A 20,081-nucleotide genomic window follows, 5' to 3' on the forward strand; every position below is an offset into this window, starting at 1 on the left:
AAGGTGTGGCTATGGGTACCTGCATGGGCCCTAGATATGCCTGTCTCTTTATGGGGTATGTGGAACATTCCTTGTTCCAGTCCTACTCCGGCCCCCTCCCACAACTCTTTCTCCGGTACATCAATGATTACTTTGGTGCTGCTTCATGCTGTTGTCGGGACCTGGAAAAATTTATTAATTTTGCTTCCAATTTCCACCGCTCCATCATTTTCACGTGGTCCATCTCTGACACTTCCCTTCCCTTCCTTGACCTCTCTGTCTCAATTTCTGGTGATAGACTGTCCACTAATATCCATTACAAGCCTACCGACTCCCACAGCTACCTTGACTACGGCTCCTCACACCCCGCTTCCTGTAAGGACTCCATCCCATTCTCCCAGTTCCTTCACCTCCGAAGCATCTGTCCTGATGCTGCTACCTTCAAAAACAGTTCCTCTGACATGTCCTCCTTCCTTAACTGAGGTTTTCCACCCATGGTCGTTGGTAGAGCCCTCAACCGTGTCCGGCCCATCTCCCGCGCATCCGCCCTCACGCCTTCTCTTCCCTCCCAGAAACATGATAGGATCCCCCTTGTCCTCACTTATCACCAGCCTCTGCATTCAAAGGATCATCCTCCGCTATTTCCGCCAATTCTGGCATGATGCCACCACCAAACACATCTTCCCTTCACCCCCCCGCGGCATTCCGTAGGGATCATTCGCTCCGGGAAACCCTGGTCCACTCCTCCATCACCCCCTACTCCTCAACCCCCACCTGTGGCACCTCCCCATGCCCACGCAAAAGATGCAGCACCTGCCCCTTCACATCCTCTCTCCTCACCGTCCAAGGACCCAAACACTCCTTTCAAGTGAAGCAGCATTTCACTTGCATTTCCCCCAACTTAGTCTACCGCATTCGTTGCTCCCAATGCGGTCTCCTCTACATTGGAGAGACGAAACATAAACTGGGCGACTGCTTTGCAGAACACCTGTGGTCTGTCCGCAAGAAAGACCCAAACCTCCCTGTCACTTGCCATTTTAACACTCTACCCTGCTCTCTTGCCCACATGTCTGTCCTTGGTTTTCTCCATTGTTCCAGTGAAGCCCAACCCAAACTGGAGGAACAGCACCTCATCTTCCGACTAAGCACTTTACAGCCTTCCGGACTGAATATTGAATTGAACAACTTTAAATCTTGAACTCCCTCCTCCATCCCCACCCCCTTTCCGTTTCTTCCCCCTTCCTTTTGTTTTTTCCAAAATTTATATAGGTTTTTCTTTTCCCACCTATTTCCATTATTTTTAAATCTATATCATTTATGCCTTGTTAGTCTTTCCACCCCACCCCCACTAGAGCTGTACCTTGAGTGTCCTGCCATCCATTCTTAATTAGCACCTTTGTTTAGATAATATCACCACTTCAACACCTTTTTGTTCTTCTGTCTGTGACATCTTTCGATTATCTGCTCCTATCACTGCTTGTTTGTCCTTACAACCACCCCCCCCACCCCCACCACCACCACTTCTCTCCCCTCTGCCGCCCCACCTTAATTCAGCTTATATTTCACCCCTCCCCTAATATTCACTCAGTTCTATTGAAGGGTCATGAGGACTCGAAACGTCAACTCTTTTCTTCTCCGCCGATGCTGCCAGACCTGCTGAGTTTTTCCAGGTAATTCTGTTTTTGTTTTGGAAATATTACATTTGGTTCCCTCATCCAAATCATTGACATATATTGTGCCCAAGCATTGATCCCTGTGGCACCGCACTAGTCACCACCTGCCACTCCGAAAAAGTCCCATTTATTCCAACTCTGTTTCCTGTCTGCTAATCAATTCTCAATCCATGCCAATATATTACCCCCCGTCCCATCTGCTTTAATTTTACAGACTAACCTCTTACGTTGGACTTTATCAAAAACTTTCTGAAAATCTAAATACACCACATCCACTAGTTCTCCCTTATCTATTCTGCTAGTTACGTCCTCAAAAAAAACTCCAGTAGGTTTGTCAAACATAAGTTCCCATTCATAAATCCATGTTTACTTTGCCTAATCCCGATGATTTTCTAAGTGTCTTATTATCACATCCTTTATAATGGACTCTAGCATTTTCCCTACTACCAATGTTAGGCTAACCAATCTGTAATTTGCTGTTTTCTCTCTCCCTCCTTGTTTAAATAGTGGGGTTATATTTGCCACCCACCATTCTGATAGGACTGTTCCAGAATCTAGAGAATTTTGGAAGATGATAACCAACGCATCCATTATAAATTGCCCCATTTCAGACTGTAAGGGGCCTACATTTGTCTTCACTAATCTTTTTCTTTTTACATATGGACGGATAAGTAACAAATGAAATTCAATGCAGAGAAGTGTGAGATGATTTTTTTTTGTTGGAAGAATGAGGAAAAGCAAAACAAAATAAAAAACACAATTCCAAAGAGGGGACAAGAACAGAGGGACCTGGGGGTTTCTATACACAAAGCATTGAATGTACCAGGGCATGTTGAGAAAGTGTTTAATAAATCACTTGAGTTTGTGAGGATGGAAGGATCTGGTGGCAGGTTGATGAAGTGAGTACCAAAACAAAGTAGGTGTTAGGAACAGTATGACTTTTTCTTCGGACCGTAGGAAGTTTCTCTTCATCCAGGACTTTATTTTGGACAGCCAGTTGATTTGTTCAGCAGTAGTCTAACGATTAATAGCAAAAAGGTAGAGTTTGATGTCATTCGTATATGCAAAGTTTTCCATGTTCACAGATGTTGTCACTGTGCAGTTGAGTGTAGGAGGGGACGAAAATGGAGCCACAGGGCACTCTATAAATGACAGGAGCCACATCAGGAGATCCAAGGGAAGGTTTTCCTGGCAAACTGAATCGCCTGAATACAATTTTCAGAAAATCATTTGGGTTGGAATACACACCAGTATAGATGGAACCATTTCATAATGGACTTCCATTGACCCTGCTTTTATACTAACAATGTAGAATGACATTTCTGATGTATGTTGCAGTATAACTTTGTTTAGACTACCCTGGGAATGGTAGTTTGATTTAATTTTTAATAAGTGCTCAGCTGCCAGGAGGCAAGTTTCCCATCTGTTACTTCAGCTTTCCTTCCTTAAGTTAAGACATTGCATTTTTTATTTTAAATATGTAAAAACTAAATTAGGTTCTAGTTTGTACTTTACCAACTTAACTTCTAAAAAGACTGTTTAATGTGTTTTATTTAAATTTAACTTTGCTTGTTTCTTTTGAAATAACTTATCTACACCTCTTCTAAGTTACCTAGTACGTCTCTGACTGAATCACCCTACCAGCCCAATGTGTGATTAAGTTCCCCCTCCACCCACTCTATTTTAAGATGATGATTTCCTCCCTTCTCATGCAGCAATCATGAATGTTGACCTGCACAGCTTATCTTCTCACAATAGAGAATAAAGTTGTTTTATGTAAATTTGGAAACCTTGTTCTGGGTGGAAGAAAAGTGAGGAAATTTCTAGAATCGAGATTCCCAGTGCATCTTTAAAAAAGGTCAGCTTTATAAATTAAGCAGCCTGGAAGAGGCTGCTATGTTGTCAGGGAGGCTGCAGAGGTGTGCGAAGAGAACTACATACTGATACCCAGTAAAGGGAGAAAATCATGGCTGTAAGAGCAGAGAGGCAAAAATGTGGACTGGAAGCAGTGGAAACAGGATTATGAGAACAAGGAAAATTAATATTCTAATTTGTAATGGTCCCATGGAATTCAAGCAATCGGCTACAAATACAACACACTCACTATCAATATCATCCCTCATACCCAGAGTAAAGTATGCATTCCTTCCTTATAGACTTGATGTGTTAGCATTGTCTTTCATTTGTTATTTTTTCCACTATTAGGGCATGTGATCAAGAGTTAACATAGCCTTGATTCTGCAATTTCCTGAACAAGGTCAATTTACTTATGACCAAATGTTGTTTCCTCTCTGGTTGGGTTATTAGATTTCACCCTGCATTGAATGACCTGCACAGTTTGGATGCAGTTATTTTGAATCAGGCCATCATGCAAATAATTATATCCTTAATTTTGATTGTCTTTGATTTTCATTTCTGTTGATGTTCATTTAGTGATTTTTCATTACTTTAACAGATGAAAATCCTATTGAAAGGGACCCCCTGTTGCTGATTCATCAAATGCATCTGGAACATCAAGCCTTTTGTCCAACTTTCTAAATCCTTACTGATTTTAATGTTACTTGATTTTTCTCTCTTCGTTCTTATGATGTCTTGCTTTTACGATGTCGTGGTAAAAGATCCTAATGTTATCGTCCTGTTGTGGTTCATCTTTTTTGTGTGTGCTCGTTCAAACCTGTCATCATGGTATGAAGTAGTTTAAAGTTGGAAATCAAATTGAAAGGAGTGCTCCATATGTATGAGATACATTATCAATTTATCTGTACGATTTTACATAGCATTTGAAGCCATTACTTGCTGGTTGAATTTTTTGCGTATTCAGTGTGGCTGTGGATCGTGGGCTAAAACATACATTGATTGTTGTTTCCTTTTTTTGGTGTGATGGGTGAAACATAGAAACTAGGAGCAGGAGTAGGCCATTCGGCCCTTTTGAGCCTGTGCCGCCATTCATTACGGTCTTGGCTGATCATCCAACTCAATAGCCTGCTCCCACTTTCTCCCTATATCCTTTGATCCCTTTCGTCCCAAGAGCTATATCTAACTCCTTCTTGAAAACATATAACGTTTTAGCCTCAACTACTTTCTGTGGTAACGAATTCCACAGGCTCACCACTCTCTGGGTGAAGAAATTTCTCCTCATCTCAGTCCTAAATGGTCTACCCCATATCCTCAGACTGTGACCCCTGGTTCTGGGCTCCCCCACCATCGGGAACATCCTTCCTGCATCTACCCTGTCTAGTCCTGTTAGAATTTTATAGGTTTCTATGAGATCCCCCCTCATTCTTCTGAACTCCAGTGAATATAATCCTAATCGACTCAATCTCTCCTCACACGTCAGTCCCACCATCCCAGGAATCAATCGGGTAAACCTTCGCTGCACTCCCTCTATAGTAAGTACATCCTTCCTCAGATAAGGGGACCAAAACTGCACACAGTATTCCAGGTGTGGTCTCACCATGGTCCTGTACAATTGCAGCAAGACATCCCTGTTCCTGTACTTGAATCCTCTGGCTATGAAGGCCAGCATACCATTTGCCTTCTTTACCACCTGCTGCATCTGCATGCTTACCTTCAGCGATTGGTGTACAAGGACACCCAGGTCTCATTGCATATTCCCCTCTCTCAATTTATAGCCAGATAATAATCTGCCTTCCTGTTTTTGCTACCAAAATGGATAACCTCACATTTATCCACATTATACTGCATCTGCCGTGCATTTGCCCACTCACTCAGCTTGTCCAAATCACAGTGAAGCATCTCTGCATCCTCCTCACAGCTCACCCTCTCACCCAAGAGAGGTGACAATCCAAATGATCAGGCTGAAGGACCGAGAGATAAATTATTTGTATCAGACCTCAAGTACATTCTATATAGCAATATAATATGCCAAACAGAAGACAAGTGGAACAATAAGCCAGACAAACCAAATGACCCAGCAGTTTCCTTATCACGATCTTGGAACAAATAACCCTGAAACACATCTGCTAATAGTTCATTGAATTGTTTTTTTAAATGAACCATGACATGCTGATCTTTTCTGCAGTTCTATTGCACCCTATTGCTTCAAATAAATTAACAACATTTCCTATTTTCTTTTTAACACCTTAACATTTTAAACTATGTCCCCAATGCTTCAGTTGCGTGGCAAATGGAAGAACTTTCCTGGATGTTAATTCTCATTACCTGTGAAAATTTTAAAGACCCCTTTCAAGTTTCCCGCCTCTCCTGCCTTCCTCAATCTTTTCCAACGAATGAAGTGCCATGAGGGACTATTTTTCCTCAGAAGTTCAGAAATCCACCGTGTATGGACCCCTCTAAAAATTCTGCATTTTTCCTGTAATACGGAGACCAAAACTGAAAATGTTGAGTATTTTGCTTTTGCGTGTTTTTTTCTGAATGCTACCTAACTAAGGTCATGTACAACTTCAACTTATAATTACATTCTCAGCTGTACATTCCAACTTGTTCACTGTCTCTGAGCAAGAAAAACAAGAAAAAAGAATGAAATGTCAATTTTAACATATTATCTACTTAAACATCACAGTTTTTCCTTTGTTACCTCAAGCACATTACTATTTAACATGTATTCCACATTCCGTGTCTTCTACCGATTCTCACGATTTTACACTTGGCAGCGATGCACCTTTTTCTCCACCTCTCACTCTCTCTCTGTGGCCAAGTCTGTTTAGATCTCTTTGAATATTCCAATATTGGTTAGCAGCATTGATGACTGCGTTACATATGATGTCATCAGCAAACTTGAACAATACCATGTCCTTACAGTAACTTATAAAAGTTTACAAACAGTGGCTCCAGCACCGCCTGTCCTATCATTCCACCAACCGTCTTAAAATATTAGAGCACAAGAGGTCATTTGGTTTCTTGTCTCTGTGCCAGCTTTTTGCAAAAGAGCTTGTTTCTGCTGTTGGCACCTCCCCATGCGCCACCAGCCATGTATCAGTCCAGCCTAATACTTTGCTATCTATCCAATATGCTCTCATGCAGGACAATAACATATACCAGTGGGGACAGTGATAGATGCTTTCTGATGTCCTGGTAAATCTCCACTGTCTCATTTCTGGCCACCATATCTGTAACACCCCCAAATCCCAGTCAGTTAGCCTGAACCAATGCAAGATGTCTCTAATCAGGTCCTCTCATTCCAGATGATCTCTTCTGCTTTCTGTCGAGTAAAATCTTAAAATATTTTTGGCTGCAATCAAGGTATAGATCACAGGTCTGTAATTTGAGTGTTAATCCCAAACCCCTTTTTATTCCAAGATGGGGTCACATTTGCTACTTTACAATCGCTTCGACTATTACCTGATTCCAATAAATTTTAAACGGATATTGGTTACTGTAATTAACTTGTTAACTTTTTCTGTTTTGTTTAATCTTTAAAATCAGTAATTTTACGATCACTATACACCAAAAGTTCCCTTTTTTTCAATGTGGTCCATTACTCCTGGTTTGTTAGTTCAGAATAAATCCAATGTTGTCTTCATCCCTTTGGGTTCCCTCATGTTTGAGAAAAGACGCCTAAATGCCCTTGTGCATATAAGTTGTCACCATTGTAACTTCCAGATGGTCAAACAGATTGAAATTTCTTTGATGTGGCCTGAGCACCAACTTAATTTTCAGACCTCTCAGGCAATGCATCATCTCCTTTTCGTGCTGGCCTTTCATGTTTCAGTAATTTTGATGCTACATGATGTGGGGGGGGGCGGGGGGGGGGCATGCTTGGTGATATGTTGAGCTTTCGAGGTTAAATTCACAAGAAAACAGAACTAAGAGATGTAGATCAGGGTTCAGCGTATAAACCAGCATACTATGGTAAGTGAGAGGTAGTATTTATTCAAGTGATTGTTGTGGCTGTGACAGTGACCGCGACAACAAAGTTGTGAGATTAGTAAAAAAAAAATTATTCGGAGGTGCTTATTGGAGGCGTAATCAGATAAAAATGGATGTTGATCCAAAGCAGGGGATTATCAGGAGGGGTGATCAAAAGTTTAGTCAAAGTGGTGGGCATTAAGGAAGGTCTTAAAAGAGAAAAGAGGTGGAGAGAATTTTAGAGAATGGATTATAGGTGGCTGAAGGTGCTACTGCCAGCAGTCGGTCAGAAATTGGGTAGTTGAATGCCAGAGTTGAGGAACCAAAACTTAGGAAGGGGTTAAATGCTGGAGACTATCAGAGAGAGGGTGGGATGAGCTACAATAAACATCACTCCCTCCATCACCAGCGCACTGTGGCAGTAGTGTGAACCATCTACAAGAAGCACTGAAGCAACTCATCAAGGCTCCTTGGCACCTTCTAAACTTGTGCCCTCTACCACCTAGAAGGACAAGGGCAGCAGATGCATGAGAACACCACCACCTGCAAGTTCCCTTCCAAGTCCCACACCAGTCTGACTGCGAACAATATCGCTGTTCCTTCATTGTCACAAAGTCAAAATCCCTTCCTAACAGCATGTGGATGTACTTGCACCAGATAGACTGCAGCAGTTCAAGAACGTGGCTTGCCACCACCTTCTCAAGGGCAATTAGGGATGGGCAACAAATGTTGGCCTAGACAGCAATGCCCACGTCCCCTCAAAGGATAAAAACAAAGATTGTGGGTTAAAGTCACATGTCAAAAACTGAGCATAAAATTTAGGTTGATATTCTGGTGCAATACAGACGAGCTGTCTCTCAGATGCAACATCAACCAAATCCCTGTCTGGCTGCTCAGGCGGATGTAACGGATCCCATGGCACTACTTCAAACACCACCTGGTGTTCTCCTCTGTATCCTGGCCAATATGTATTCCAAGGCACAATTTTGAAGACCAGGTGGAGTTCACCCCGGTATCCTTACTAATATTTATCCCTCGACCAACTCAGTTTTAAAAAAAAAGATTGTCTGGTCATGACCTCATTGCTCGCTGTTTGTGGAAGCTTGCTGAGTTCAATTTGGCTGCTACCAGCAGTGTCTATATTGCAAAAGTATTTAATTGACTGTAATGTGCTTTGAGACTCTGTGAAGCTGTGACAGGTGCTTTTTAAATGCAAGTCTTTCTTGAACAGTGCAAAGAAGTGAATACTCTAGCTCCAATTTGATAGGTAAGAGATAACCAAGTGAGGGTAGGCAGCAGAGGAGAGCTAATGGGAGACGGTGGTGTGCTCATATATTTAAAAGGCTACAGCGAGGTCAAGGAGAATGAGGAAAGAAAATGTATGATGATGACAATCTCAGAGATTTGTGATTCTATTCATCAAAATTAAGCAAAGGTCATTGCCAAATTAAAACCTGTCACTGGAGCCAGGGTGACAATGAACCATTCATGAGAGTGGCTCCGTTGAACTCAAAGCCAGTACATGTGACAGACATATCTGTAGCATGGTCCATTGACATTTTTTACCAGCCATTGCAAGTGTTACCCCCTTGTTTCAGGATAAACCCAGCAACTACAGGTGGGTCAGTTTAACCTTGGTGGAGGGAAAGCTTTTAGAAATGATAATCTGGGACAAAATTTACAGTGACTTGGATTAAATTAAGGAAAGCCAGCATGGATTTGTTAACTTGTTAAAAACAAATTGTATTTGATTAGCTTAATTGAGTTTTTTAATGAGGTAATGGAGGGGGCTGAGAAGGGTAATGCAGTGTTCATGGATTTCTAAAAGGTTGTTTTTTATTCATTCATGGGATGTGGGCATGTCTGGCTCAGCCAGCATTTATTACCCATCCCTAATTGCCCTTGAGAAGGTGGTGGCGAGCTGCCTTCTTGAACCGCTGCAGTCCATGTGCTGTCGATGCACCCACACTGCTGTTAGGGAGGGAGTTTGGTCCAGTGACAATGAAGGAATAGTGATATAGTTCCAAGTCAGGATGGTGAGTGGTTTGGTGTGGAGCTTCCAGGCAGTGGTGTTCCCATCTGTCTGCTGTCCTTTTCTTTCTTAATGGTAGCGGCTGGGGGTTTGGAAGGTGCTAAGGAGCCTTGGTGAGTTCCTATAGTACATCTTGTAGATGGTACACACTGCTGCTACAGGTGTTTGATAAATTGCCACATAACCAGCTTGCCTGCAAAGTTGAAGCCCATGGAATAAAAAGCATGATGGCAGCATGGAATTAAAATTGACTGAGTGACAAGAAACAGTAGTGGTGAGCATTGTTTTTCAATGAAAAAAGATATATAGTGGGGTTCCCCACAGTTCAATACTAGGGCCATTGCTTTCTTAATGTATATTAATGACCTACACTTGGGTGCTCTGGGCACCTGTGCATTTCAAAGTTTCAAAATTTGCAGATGGCACAAAACCTGGAAGTATTGTGAACTGAGAGTACAGTGGTAGATTTCAAGAGGACGTAGGCTGGTGGAACAAGTGGACATGTAGCAGATGCAACTCAGTGCAGAGAAGAGTGAAGTGATACATTTTGGTAGGAAGAATGAGGAGAAGCAATTTAAAATAAAGGCTATAATTTTAAAGTGGACAGAGAAACACGGAGATTTGGGGTGTAAGTGCACAACTTGTTGGGGGTGGCAAGGCTGGTTGAGAATGTAGTTAAGAATCCATACAGGATCTTGGGCTTTATAAAAAGAGGCCGAAGTGTACAAAAGCAAGGAAGTGAGGATGAACCTCTGTGAAATACGGGTTCGGCCTCAACTGCGGTATTGTGTCCCAATTCTGGCACTGCACTTTAGAAAGGATGTGAAGGCCTTAGAGAGGGTGCAGAAAAGATTTACAATAATGGCTCCAGAGATGAGGGGCTTGAGTGATGTGATTGACAGATTGGAGAAGTTGGATAAAAAGCAAAATACTGCGGATGCTGGAAATCTGAAACAAAAACAGAAATTGCTGGAAAAACTCAGCAGGCCTAGCAACATCTGTGGCGAGAGAAACAGAGTTAACGTTTTGAGTTTGTGTGACCCTTCCAGTATTTTCTGTTTCTGTTGGAGAAGTTGGAGTTGCTTTCCTCAAAGAGAAGGTTTAGGAGAGTTGATATACGTGCTCAAAATCATAAGGGACCTAGGCAGAGTAGATATGGAGAAACTGTTCCCATTGGCAAAGGGGTCGAGAATCAGAAGACATCAATTGTGGCGATTTTGGCAAAAAAAAAGCTAACGGAAACATCTTTTTACACAGCGGGTGGTTAGGATATGGATTGCACTGCCTGAGACTGAGGTGGAGGCAGATTCAATTATGGCTTTCAAAAGGGAATTGGATAAGTAGCTGAAGTAAAAATACTTGCACGGCTTCAGGAACGGAGGCGGGGGAAGTGGGATTAGTTGAGTTGCTCTTGCAGGAAACAACATGGATGCGACATGCCGAATGGGCACCTTCAGTGCTGTAACCATTCTGAATCTTCCCGATCCACCCAAAAGACTCTGCTAATTCTAAGTTCCTTCCTCTTACAAAGTATAAACCTTTCCTGATGAATATGCCACCACACCCTTTTATTTCCTTTCCTATGCACACAGTTGTACAGATCTGTTCTCTGCTCATCCTTATGCATTAGATAGTTTTCAGCAAATATTACAATTTCTATTAGCACTTGACTTGCCATACATCTAATTAATTCAATTTATTTAATTGTCTGACATTCATGTAAATACATCTTAGTTTATTCCTTGCCACATACACATGCTTCCTCATTTTGATTCACATTTCGGCTCCTCCTGCTTCCCCAGTTTAAGTCCTTCCCAACCGTTTAATCTTGGCCAACAGAATAAATTAATATGCAGCCTCTGATTGTAAGACCTTTCTTACTCCTTGAAGTGGCTGGAATGAGCCAACTATTTGAAACCCTTTGTCCTACACCATGCACCGATCGGCCTAACTTATCTGTTTCATTGGGGTCCATTCTGAGATATACAGTGTTGAAATCCTTTTCTTCAATATTTTCTCCAGTCCCTGAAACCTAATTACATGTCGGCCAATCTTGTTGGTTTCCATAGGGACCACAAGGTCTGGTTTATCCCCTTCGTATCCCATGATCTGATCCATCCACACAACTACTGCATCAAACTCTCATACCTTGGGAGTAGCACACTATTTTAGTCATGCTTGCAACAGATTACTCAAACCCTATAACTTCAGTATTGCCTTCAATCTTATCTGTTTCCTGTGTCATTGATCTGCTCATAATTACCATCTCCTTTTGGTTCTTTGCTAATCTCTTATTGCCCATAGTTTATACATTTCCTGGTCTGCCAGCTGCATTTTAATTTTCTGCACTGTCACCTTTTAACTCAGCTCTGACAAACCACATGAAACTTATCTGCACACAATATTTCCAGGTGTGGTCTTACCAAGGCCCTGTATAATTGCAGCAAGACATCCCTACTCCTGTTTCAAATCCTCTCACTATGAAGGCCAACATACCATTTGCCACCTTTACCGCCTGCTGCACCTGCATGCTTACCTTCAGCAACTGGTGTATGAGGACACCCAGGTCTCGTTACACATTCCCCTCTCTCAATTTATAGCCATTCAGATAATAATCTGCCTTCCTGTTTTTGCGACCAAAGTGGACAACCTCATATTTATCCACATTATGCTTCATCTGCCATGCATTTGCCCACTCACTCAGCTTGTCCAAAACACACTGAAGCATCTCTGCATCTTCCTCACAGCTCACCCTCCCACCCAGATTTGTGTCATCTGCAAATTTGGAGAAATTACATTTAGTTCTCTCATCTAAATCATTAATATATATTGTGAATAACTGGGGTCCCAGCACCGATCCCTGAGGTACCCCACTAGTCACTGCCTGCCATTCGGAAAAAAGTCCCATATATTCCTACTCCTTGTTTCCTATCTGCCAACCAGTTTTCTATCCATCTCTATACACTATCCCCAATCCCATGTGCTTTCATTTTACATGCTAATCTCTCCTGTGGGACTTTGTCGAAAACCTTCTTGAAAGTCCAAACAAACGACATCCACTGGCTCCCCCTCATCAACTCTACTAGCCGCACCCTTGAAAAGTTCCAGTAGATTTGTCAAGCATGATTTCCCTTTTTTAACTCCATGCTGACTCTGTCCGATTCTGCCACTGTTGCTGGCCTTTGCTCTATTCGAGCATCCTCCCATCTTTCCTCATTGAAATCAACCACTGTAACCATCTATTCCCTTCTCCCTCATATATTATCTAGTTTCCCCTTAAATACATCTATAGTATTCACTTCAACCACTGTGGTATTAAGTTCCACATGCTTGCCACTTTGGTTTCTTCTGAATTCCATATTGGAGTTCTTTATGACTATCTTATATTGATGTATTAGTTATGCTTTTCCCTACAAGTGGAAACATTCTCTCTCTATGCACCCAATCAAAACATTTAATCAATTCAAAGACCTCTATTCGATCACCCATTAGCTGCCTTTTTTCAAGAGAGGAGGCCCAGCCTTTCTCTCCTTTTATTGTTACCCAAGCATTTCTGGTATCATCCTTGTAAATCTTCTCTGCACCCCTTTCAGTGTCTGTATGTTCTTTTGATAAAAAGTGATCAGACCTTCAAGCAGTAAATAAGTGTGGCCTAACCAAGGTTCAATACAGGTTACTTTTCAATTCTATCCCTCCAAAAATAAAACCTCGTGCTTGGATTGCTTTTTTGTGGCCTCGCTAACTTGTGGCGCAACCTTTAGTGATTGATGTATTTGTACTCCGAAGATCTTTGTTCCTCTACCCCACATGGACTTGCACCTTCCAAGTAATAACTGATCTCCCTATTCTTCCTATCAAAATGTACTACCTCTGTTATCTGTGTTGAACTCCTGCAATTCTGCAAGGTTATTAATGTCCTCCTGGAATGCAGTCCTCCTCAGTATTGACTACCCCCCTTTCAAATTTGATGTCATCCACAAATTTAGAAATTGTTTTTGATTCCAAAGTCCAACTCATTAATGTAAGTTGTGAACAGCAGTGGTCTCAGCATTGATTACTGTAAAACACATATCACTTCCCACCTTCTGGCACTGGGAATAACTATGTTTTATTCCCACTCACTGCTTTCTGTCTTGAAGCTAGCTAGTAATCCATTCTGCCAGTTGTCCCCTGACTCCACACACTCTGACCTGATTCATTAGTCTATTATGGGGCACTTTATCGAAGGCCTTTTGAAAATCCAGATAAATTACACCTATTATGCTTTGGGCCCTGAATGCTCGGTGTTCACAACAGCCTTCTCAATTCAGGTGTATTGCAAAGAAAGGAAGAATTTACCTTTGTATAATATTTTTCACTTTCTTCGAGCATCCCAAAGTGCCTGATAGCAAATGAATTATTTTTGAAGCGTGGTTGCTGTTGTATTGTCGGCACTTTGCACACGTCAATGTCCAACCATCAGTAGTGAAATGATTGCCGAGTTAACCGATTTTAATGCTGTCGGTTCAGGGAAAAATGTTGGCCAGTGCACTGAGTGAACTCCCTCCTCCTTTTCAAATACTACCATGAAATCTTTATATCCACCTGATTAGGCTAATGTGGCATGGTTTTACATATCTCATTTATGCATAATTATGTGGCTTACTGACTGGTTTTGATGCAGGTATTCAAACTCCAGTACCAAGATGTGGAAGTATCCCCTCATGTTAGACCAGTTATTGGTATAGTAATCTGCAGAGTAGTAACAGAACTGAGGAAGACCTAGGATGTCTCGCTTAGCCTTACATTTATACTTGAAAGTTGGGCCACACAATTTTACCCTTGCTCACTATCATTCATTTTTTTCTTTCAGAGTATGCACTCAAAAAAAACAAGTTTAGTAAAATTATTTGGAAATGCTCCAGAAAAGGCCGTCTGTTTTTACCAGACTTTGCCCTCGCTGTATAAAAGGGAAGTGTGCACTTATCAGATGTGAGCTAGGACAGGGATTAGGGTTAGGGAGTTTGGAAGCAGTGTGTATGTTACACCTGGTACTGGTTTGTTTGTCAAAATGATAAGTTGATAACAATATTAAGGTCATGGAGGAAAGCTGTATTTCCAATCAACTTACTTTATACATGAGAAGATGAGAATTTAAAATTGGGATAGCATGTTTTCTGTTATTGCTTTTATAATTTATTAAAAAAAATGAAAGCTTTTTGATTTATGTGATTTTGTTATCCGTTCAGTATGGATAATCTGAAAGTTAATGACGTGGCAGAATAGCTGTTTATGACACATCAATTTGAAAATGTTAGTTATCATGGCTTCAATATAAAGACAAACATGTACTTTGGGCGATAATCTATAGCACTGTCATATACAGACTAATAAGGTAAACTTATCAAAGAAATCTTGCTGCCATAAATATAGAATTTATCAAGTTGCTATGAAAGCATGTTGTGACAGTTGTTAAGACACACCATTACTCACTACATTAACCAAATAATTCCAATACATTATTTAGATAACTTTTCAGATAGCCATAGTTTAACTCCCTTTCTGTGACCCACTGTACTTTGCATGAGTTTTGCTCATTAGTTTGAAATAATGGTTACAAAAAATACCAGTTAATGTAATTTATCTTCTCAACAATGAGCTTTGGGAGATCTATCTGGGTAGAGTTATAGTGTATGGAATTATGGGGGTGTTGAAATTAACCCAAAGAAGATTATTAATCTGGGACATTTGTGATTTCAATTGTGTTAATTCATTTGGTTCTCTTTATAGTGATAAATACAAAACTAAGTCAACTTATGCTACACTATAAGTACCATAGACAAACAGAAACCTGTGGTTTGCAGGTTTCACAGGAACCTAACAGGAGTAGGTCATTCACCCATAAGAACCTGTCCATCATTCAACGGTCATAGTGGATCTGTACCTCAAACCCATACCTGCATTTGCTCCATATCCCCTTACCTAACATAACAAAGCTCTTTATTGTTTTCAGTCTTGAAAACTTCAGTTGATCCAGTATCCAGATTCTAATGGGGCAAAAGTTTCTACTGCACTTTGTGGAGAAGTGCTTCTCATTTCACTCTTGAATGGACTGGCTATAATTTTAAGATTCTGTCCCCTTATTTTCAATGTCCTCACTAACCCAAAGAAAATTATTTCACTTTATCCACCCTAATGAATTCTTTCATCATTTTAAACACCTCAATTACACTACCACTCAATTTTATGCCGTCAGACAAATGAGCAATGTTTGTGCAACCTGATGCCATGTTTTAACCCTTTAAGCCTCTGCTCCCTGTACTTTTGCTGAATTATTCGCTGATAGAAAATAGGACAATGATGCAGATGGCTCTGTGAGCCAAAAGCAGTTTTGCTGCTTGTGTTTTCAAGGTATTGTGGCAAAGGGGAAAATTGATTACACTGAAGATCCTAAAGTTGTTAAAGTTTATTTTTCCCAACAGTGCGATGCTGCATTTATGGGGCTGGGTTGAGGAAAAGTATGCATGTTACTTCAAAAATGCAGCATATTAATGATGTAAATGTAAAAAGCCATGCATTTGCATAATGCTTAATTGCCATTTGGGTGGAAAGTTTAAAAACTGTTATCTTGAATTCTTCTAGAATTACAGTTTAAAAACTGTCCAGTTAGCATTTCTGAAATGGGCATGATTTGGCGTTCATGCCTCATTTAACAGACACAGGCATTTGCTGAAGATTCCCGCCCCCCCCCCCCCAAATTTATGTCTTTACCACAACTTTTGATTCAGAATATTTATTCTACCAGAAACTAAAATTTATGCTCGAAGGTGATTGAAAAGTTTCAGTTAAACAGTAATGTATTTAGCACAGAAGAGAATGGGTAAGCGTTCATGCCTCGACAGCAACCAAGATAGAAAATTGAAAAGGAGGTTTTATTAAGTGTGACTTGGACATATATTGAAGAAACTTGGATGTACACAAATGACTACAGACTTGGAAACAATGGTGTTCCCCTGCACCTGCTACCATTGTCCTTCCAAACAGTAGAAGTTGCGAGTTTGCATCACCACTTTTAACATGCACCCACAGCACAGCATGAGGGTATGCATTCAAGTGGCAACATGTACTTAATTCCACTTGCTCCAGTGCTGGGCCCTGTCCGCATCTCTGCGACACATTGAATCAAATTTCTTGTTAATAGAGGGTTTCTCGTTCACGTGGCAATTCCCCAATGTATATAGAATTTGAATGCCCTGTGGTTTTAAGATAGAGCTGCTTTTGCCGTTGAAATATGTAAAATCAAAACAATATCAACTAAAGAAGGAACTTCAAATGTCTATAAACTAGGTCGGTGATTTATGTTTGCAGTTTATTTGGCCTGGATATGGCAAAGGATATGAATTGCCTTCTGCACAATTAATAGGTAGTTAATATATCAAAGTAATTATTTTTAAAAGTAACATTTAGCGAGTCCAATAAATAGGCCTGCTGAGGATACTTTCTGATCTTAAATATAAATAATTCTACTCTACATTAAAGGATCTTCATGCTCATCACATCATTGTATTTTCAAAGAAGAATTTGAGTTACCAGGACTTCAGGCAATTAAAACTGCCAGCTATGTCCCTCAAAGATTTAGAGTTCTTCCCTGTTGTGGCATTACTCGAAAAATATTAACATTGATTTTTTTTCCCCACTTAACAATAGGCAGTATAATGAACTGTTTGCTGCCATATAGCTATCTGCCTTGGTATTTCTCTACTTAAACCAGTAAAAAATCTTCAATGTCTATGGGATGGGTCCGAGGCTCTGGCTATGTGCGAAGTTTAAAAAAAAATTTAAAAAGTTAATTCATGTGTGAAAAGCATTGTTCTAATTGGAAAATTATGAATAATAATATTATTAATTCCTTCTTTATGACGTTAAAAATATTTTGATTCATTTAAATTCTCAGTAACAAGTGCCTTTTTAATTTTAGACCAAGGGTTGCAGGATGTACCAAAAACTCCTGAAGAACAGGAAGTGAAGTGGTCAACAGGCAAGAAGAAGGATTCGGAAGTGTGGCATATGCCAGGTAAGATCAATGGTTTTGCGCAGTTATAGGTTGTGGTTATAGCCTGAAAAGAAATATCTACGTTTGAATAATTATTGCATTTCAGGATATTTTTGGCAATATTTTCACAAAGACTTTGGGGAAAAAAAGTCATGTTTAAATATGTATTTGTGTATTTTTTTTGAAAGCCACTGAGATTATGGGTGGACGAAATGCTGATGAATATGCTTTCATCTTGTTCCTTCCCAGGTTGTAAATAATTAACCCATTAGTGTGTCTCGGCAATCGATAAACACCTCACCCTTTGTGTCGGGAAGATTTTGCTCTTGTGAACAGAAAAGCAGTCAGGTTTTGTAAACAGAAAGGTGCAAAGACAAATCTGACAGAATAGGAAGAAGAATGCAGGGGGTTAATTAGAAGCTATTTTGTTTGTCAAGCGAGATGACTCGCTGATGAGCAGCAGTGTAGCATTATTTTGTAAAAACCAGCACTTGACTCCATAGTCCTTGCAAGCTACTGTCCTATCTCTAAGCTCCCTTTCCTCTCAAAAACCCTTGAGTGACCTCCGAAATCCATTCTCATCCTTCCTAGAATTACATGTTTGAAACCCTCCAACCAGCTTCCACCCCTGCCGCAGTACTGAAACAACTTTTATTAAACTCTCAAACGACAGGCGATGTGACTATGACAAAAGTAAACATTCCTATCTTGTTCTTCTTGACCTGGTTGCAGCCTTTGGCACAGTTGTCCACACCATCCTACTCCAATGCCTGTCCATGCATCCAGTTGGTGGTGGGGAGAGGGTTGGGGTACTCCTCTCATCCCATTCCATTCTTACCTATTTAATAACCAGAGAATTACTTGCAACGATTTTGCTTCCTGCTCTCAAAACGAGCTTCTGACCCATAGCTGTGCCATCTTTAAGACTGCCTATTTCCATCTCTGTAACATTGCCTGAATTCACCCCTGTCTCAACTCATCTGTTTAAATCTCTCATTTGTTATCTCTAGATTTGACTATTCCAACGCATTGCTGACTGGTCTCCCACTTTCTAACTTCTGGAAACTTGAGTTCATCGGATTTCTGTTGCCTGTGCCTTAAATCACAGGAAGTTCCATTCCCCAATCATCCCTGTGCTCACTGACCGACATTGGTTCTCGGGCAAACAATGTTACAATTTTAAAATTCTCATCCTTGCTTTCAAAGTCCTCCATAATCTGCTTCCTCCCTATCTCTTATCTTCTCCAGCCACATACCCCTCTGAAATATCTGTACTCCTCTAATTCTGGCCTCTTGAGCATCCCCAATTTTAATTGCTCCACTATGCTGATGCTTTCACTTACCTAGACCTGACCTCTGGATTACCATGCCCCCCCAATACCCTGCATGGCTCTCTCCCTCTCTACCTTTCATTGCTCCTTTAAGACACTCCTTAAAACATACTACTTTGACCAAGCTTTTGGTTATCTAACCTCATACCTCCTTATGTGGCTCGGTGTCATGCTTTGTTTTATAATGCCTCTGTGAAGTGCCTTAGGACGTTTCATTATGTTAAAAGCTATAAAAAAAATAAGTTGTTGTAATATCTGAATGCAATTGTCCTGTGGATCCAAACATGACTGTTACAAAAACAAAATATTGAAAATGCTGAAAATCAGAAATAAAAACACAAAATGCTGGAAATACCCAGGCCTGGCAGCATCTATGAATGGAGGAACAGAATTTAACATTTCAGGTCAATGGCTTTCATTAAAACATAACATTCTTTATGTTAATTTGCTGTGAAATAAAGCAACTTAACAATTGATATCTGACATGTGTTTTCTTTGTCCACCTTCAAAAAGATTGAAGAAACACACTTGTGAAAGTCTTAAATACCCACTTCAGATCATAAGAACAGATCAAATTATACCCATCTCCTAGTGTACATATTTGGCAAGCATTCGTTGCTTGTTACACTCAGTTCTTGTTACGATTTTGTTACACTAAGTGACCTATCCTGGTAAGACCTTTAAATATTAGGTATATATGCTCAGCATTATATTTATCATTTAACTCTCCCAAGTATAGGCTCAAGTAAGCATGTTGTATAAAGTTTATTTAAATCTTACATCTTTACATTTTCAGTTAATTTCACCCAAATTTTAAGTTTCGTTATTTGGCCTGTCCTTATTTCTCATCATCTTGAACTTTTGGTCAGCCCATCCTTCCTTCTTTTCAATCTCTGATCATCCAGTTTTGAACCACTACATGTCCCTGACTGCTTTGGTTGCTGGCCTGTCATGCTTGGGACATCATTAATCCCTGCTGCAATGGGTTGAGGTCTGTGGGCTGTTGGCCTCCCCAGCAATGTTCCTGTGTATCATCAGCCCAACCTGGTCTCAATTCCTTTTTTGCAAGTTTACCATAGAATCATAGAAATTTACAAAACTGAAGGAAGCCATTCAGCCCATCATGACGGTGTTGGCCGTAAAATAGCTATCCTGCCTAATCCCACTTTCTAGCTCTTGGTTCATCGACTTGTAAGTTGTGGCAC

At 40.5% G+C, this 20,081-nt stretch overlaps 1 protein-coding gene across 4 annotated transcripts in view; it reads left to right on the forward strand.

Annotated features, from left to right (window-relative positions):
* zfpm1 (zinc finger protein, FOG family member 1) overlaps positions 1-20,081 on the forward strand; it is a 233,757-nt gene that overhangs the window by 83,205 nt on the left and 130,471 nt on the right. For all 4 annotated transcript variants that reach the window (XM_041190956.1, XM_041190954.1, XM_041190957.1 and 1 more), the window contains one exon: positions 17,471-17,566. In XM_041190956.1, coding sequence (XP_041046890.1) covers positions 17,471-17,566 — 96 coding nt within the window. The remainder of the gene's footprint in view (positions 1-17,470; positions 17,567-20,081) is intronic.

The sequence above is a fragment of the Carcharodon carcharias genome, chromosome 7, assembly GCF_017639515.1.
Source record: "Carcharodon carcharias isolate sCarCar2 chromosome 7, sCarCar2.pri, whole genome shotgun sequence".
In the NCBI taxonomy this organism is placed as follows: Eukaryota; Metazoa; Chordata; class Chondrichthyes; order Lamniformes; family Lamnidae; genus Carcharodon; species Carcharodon carcharias.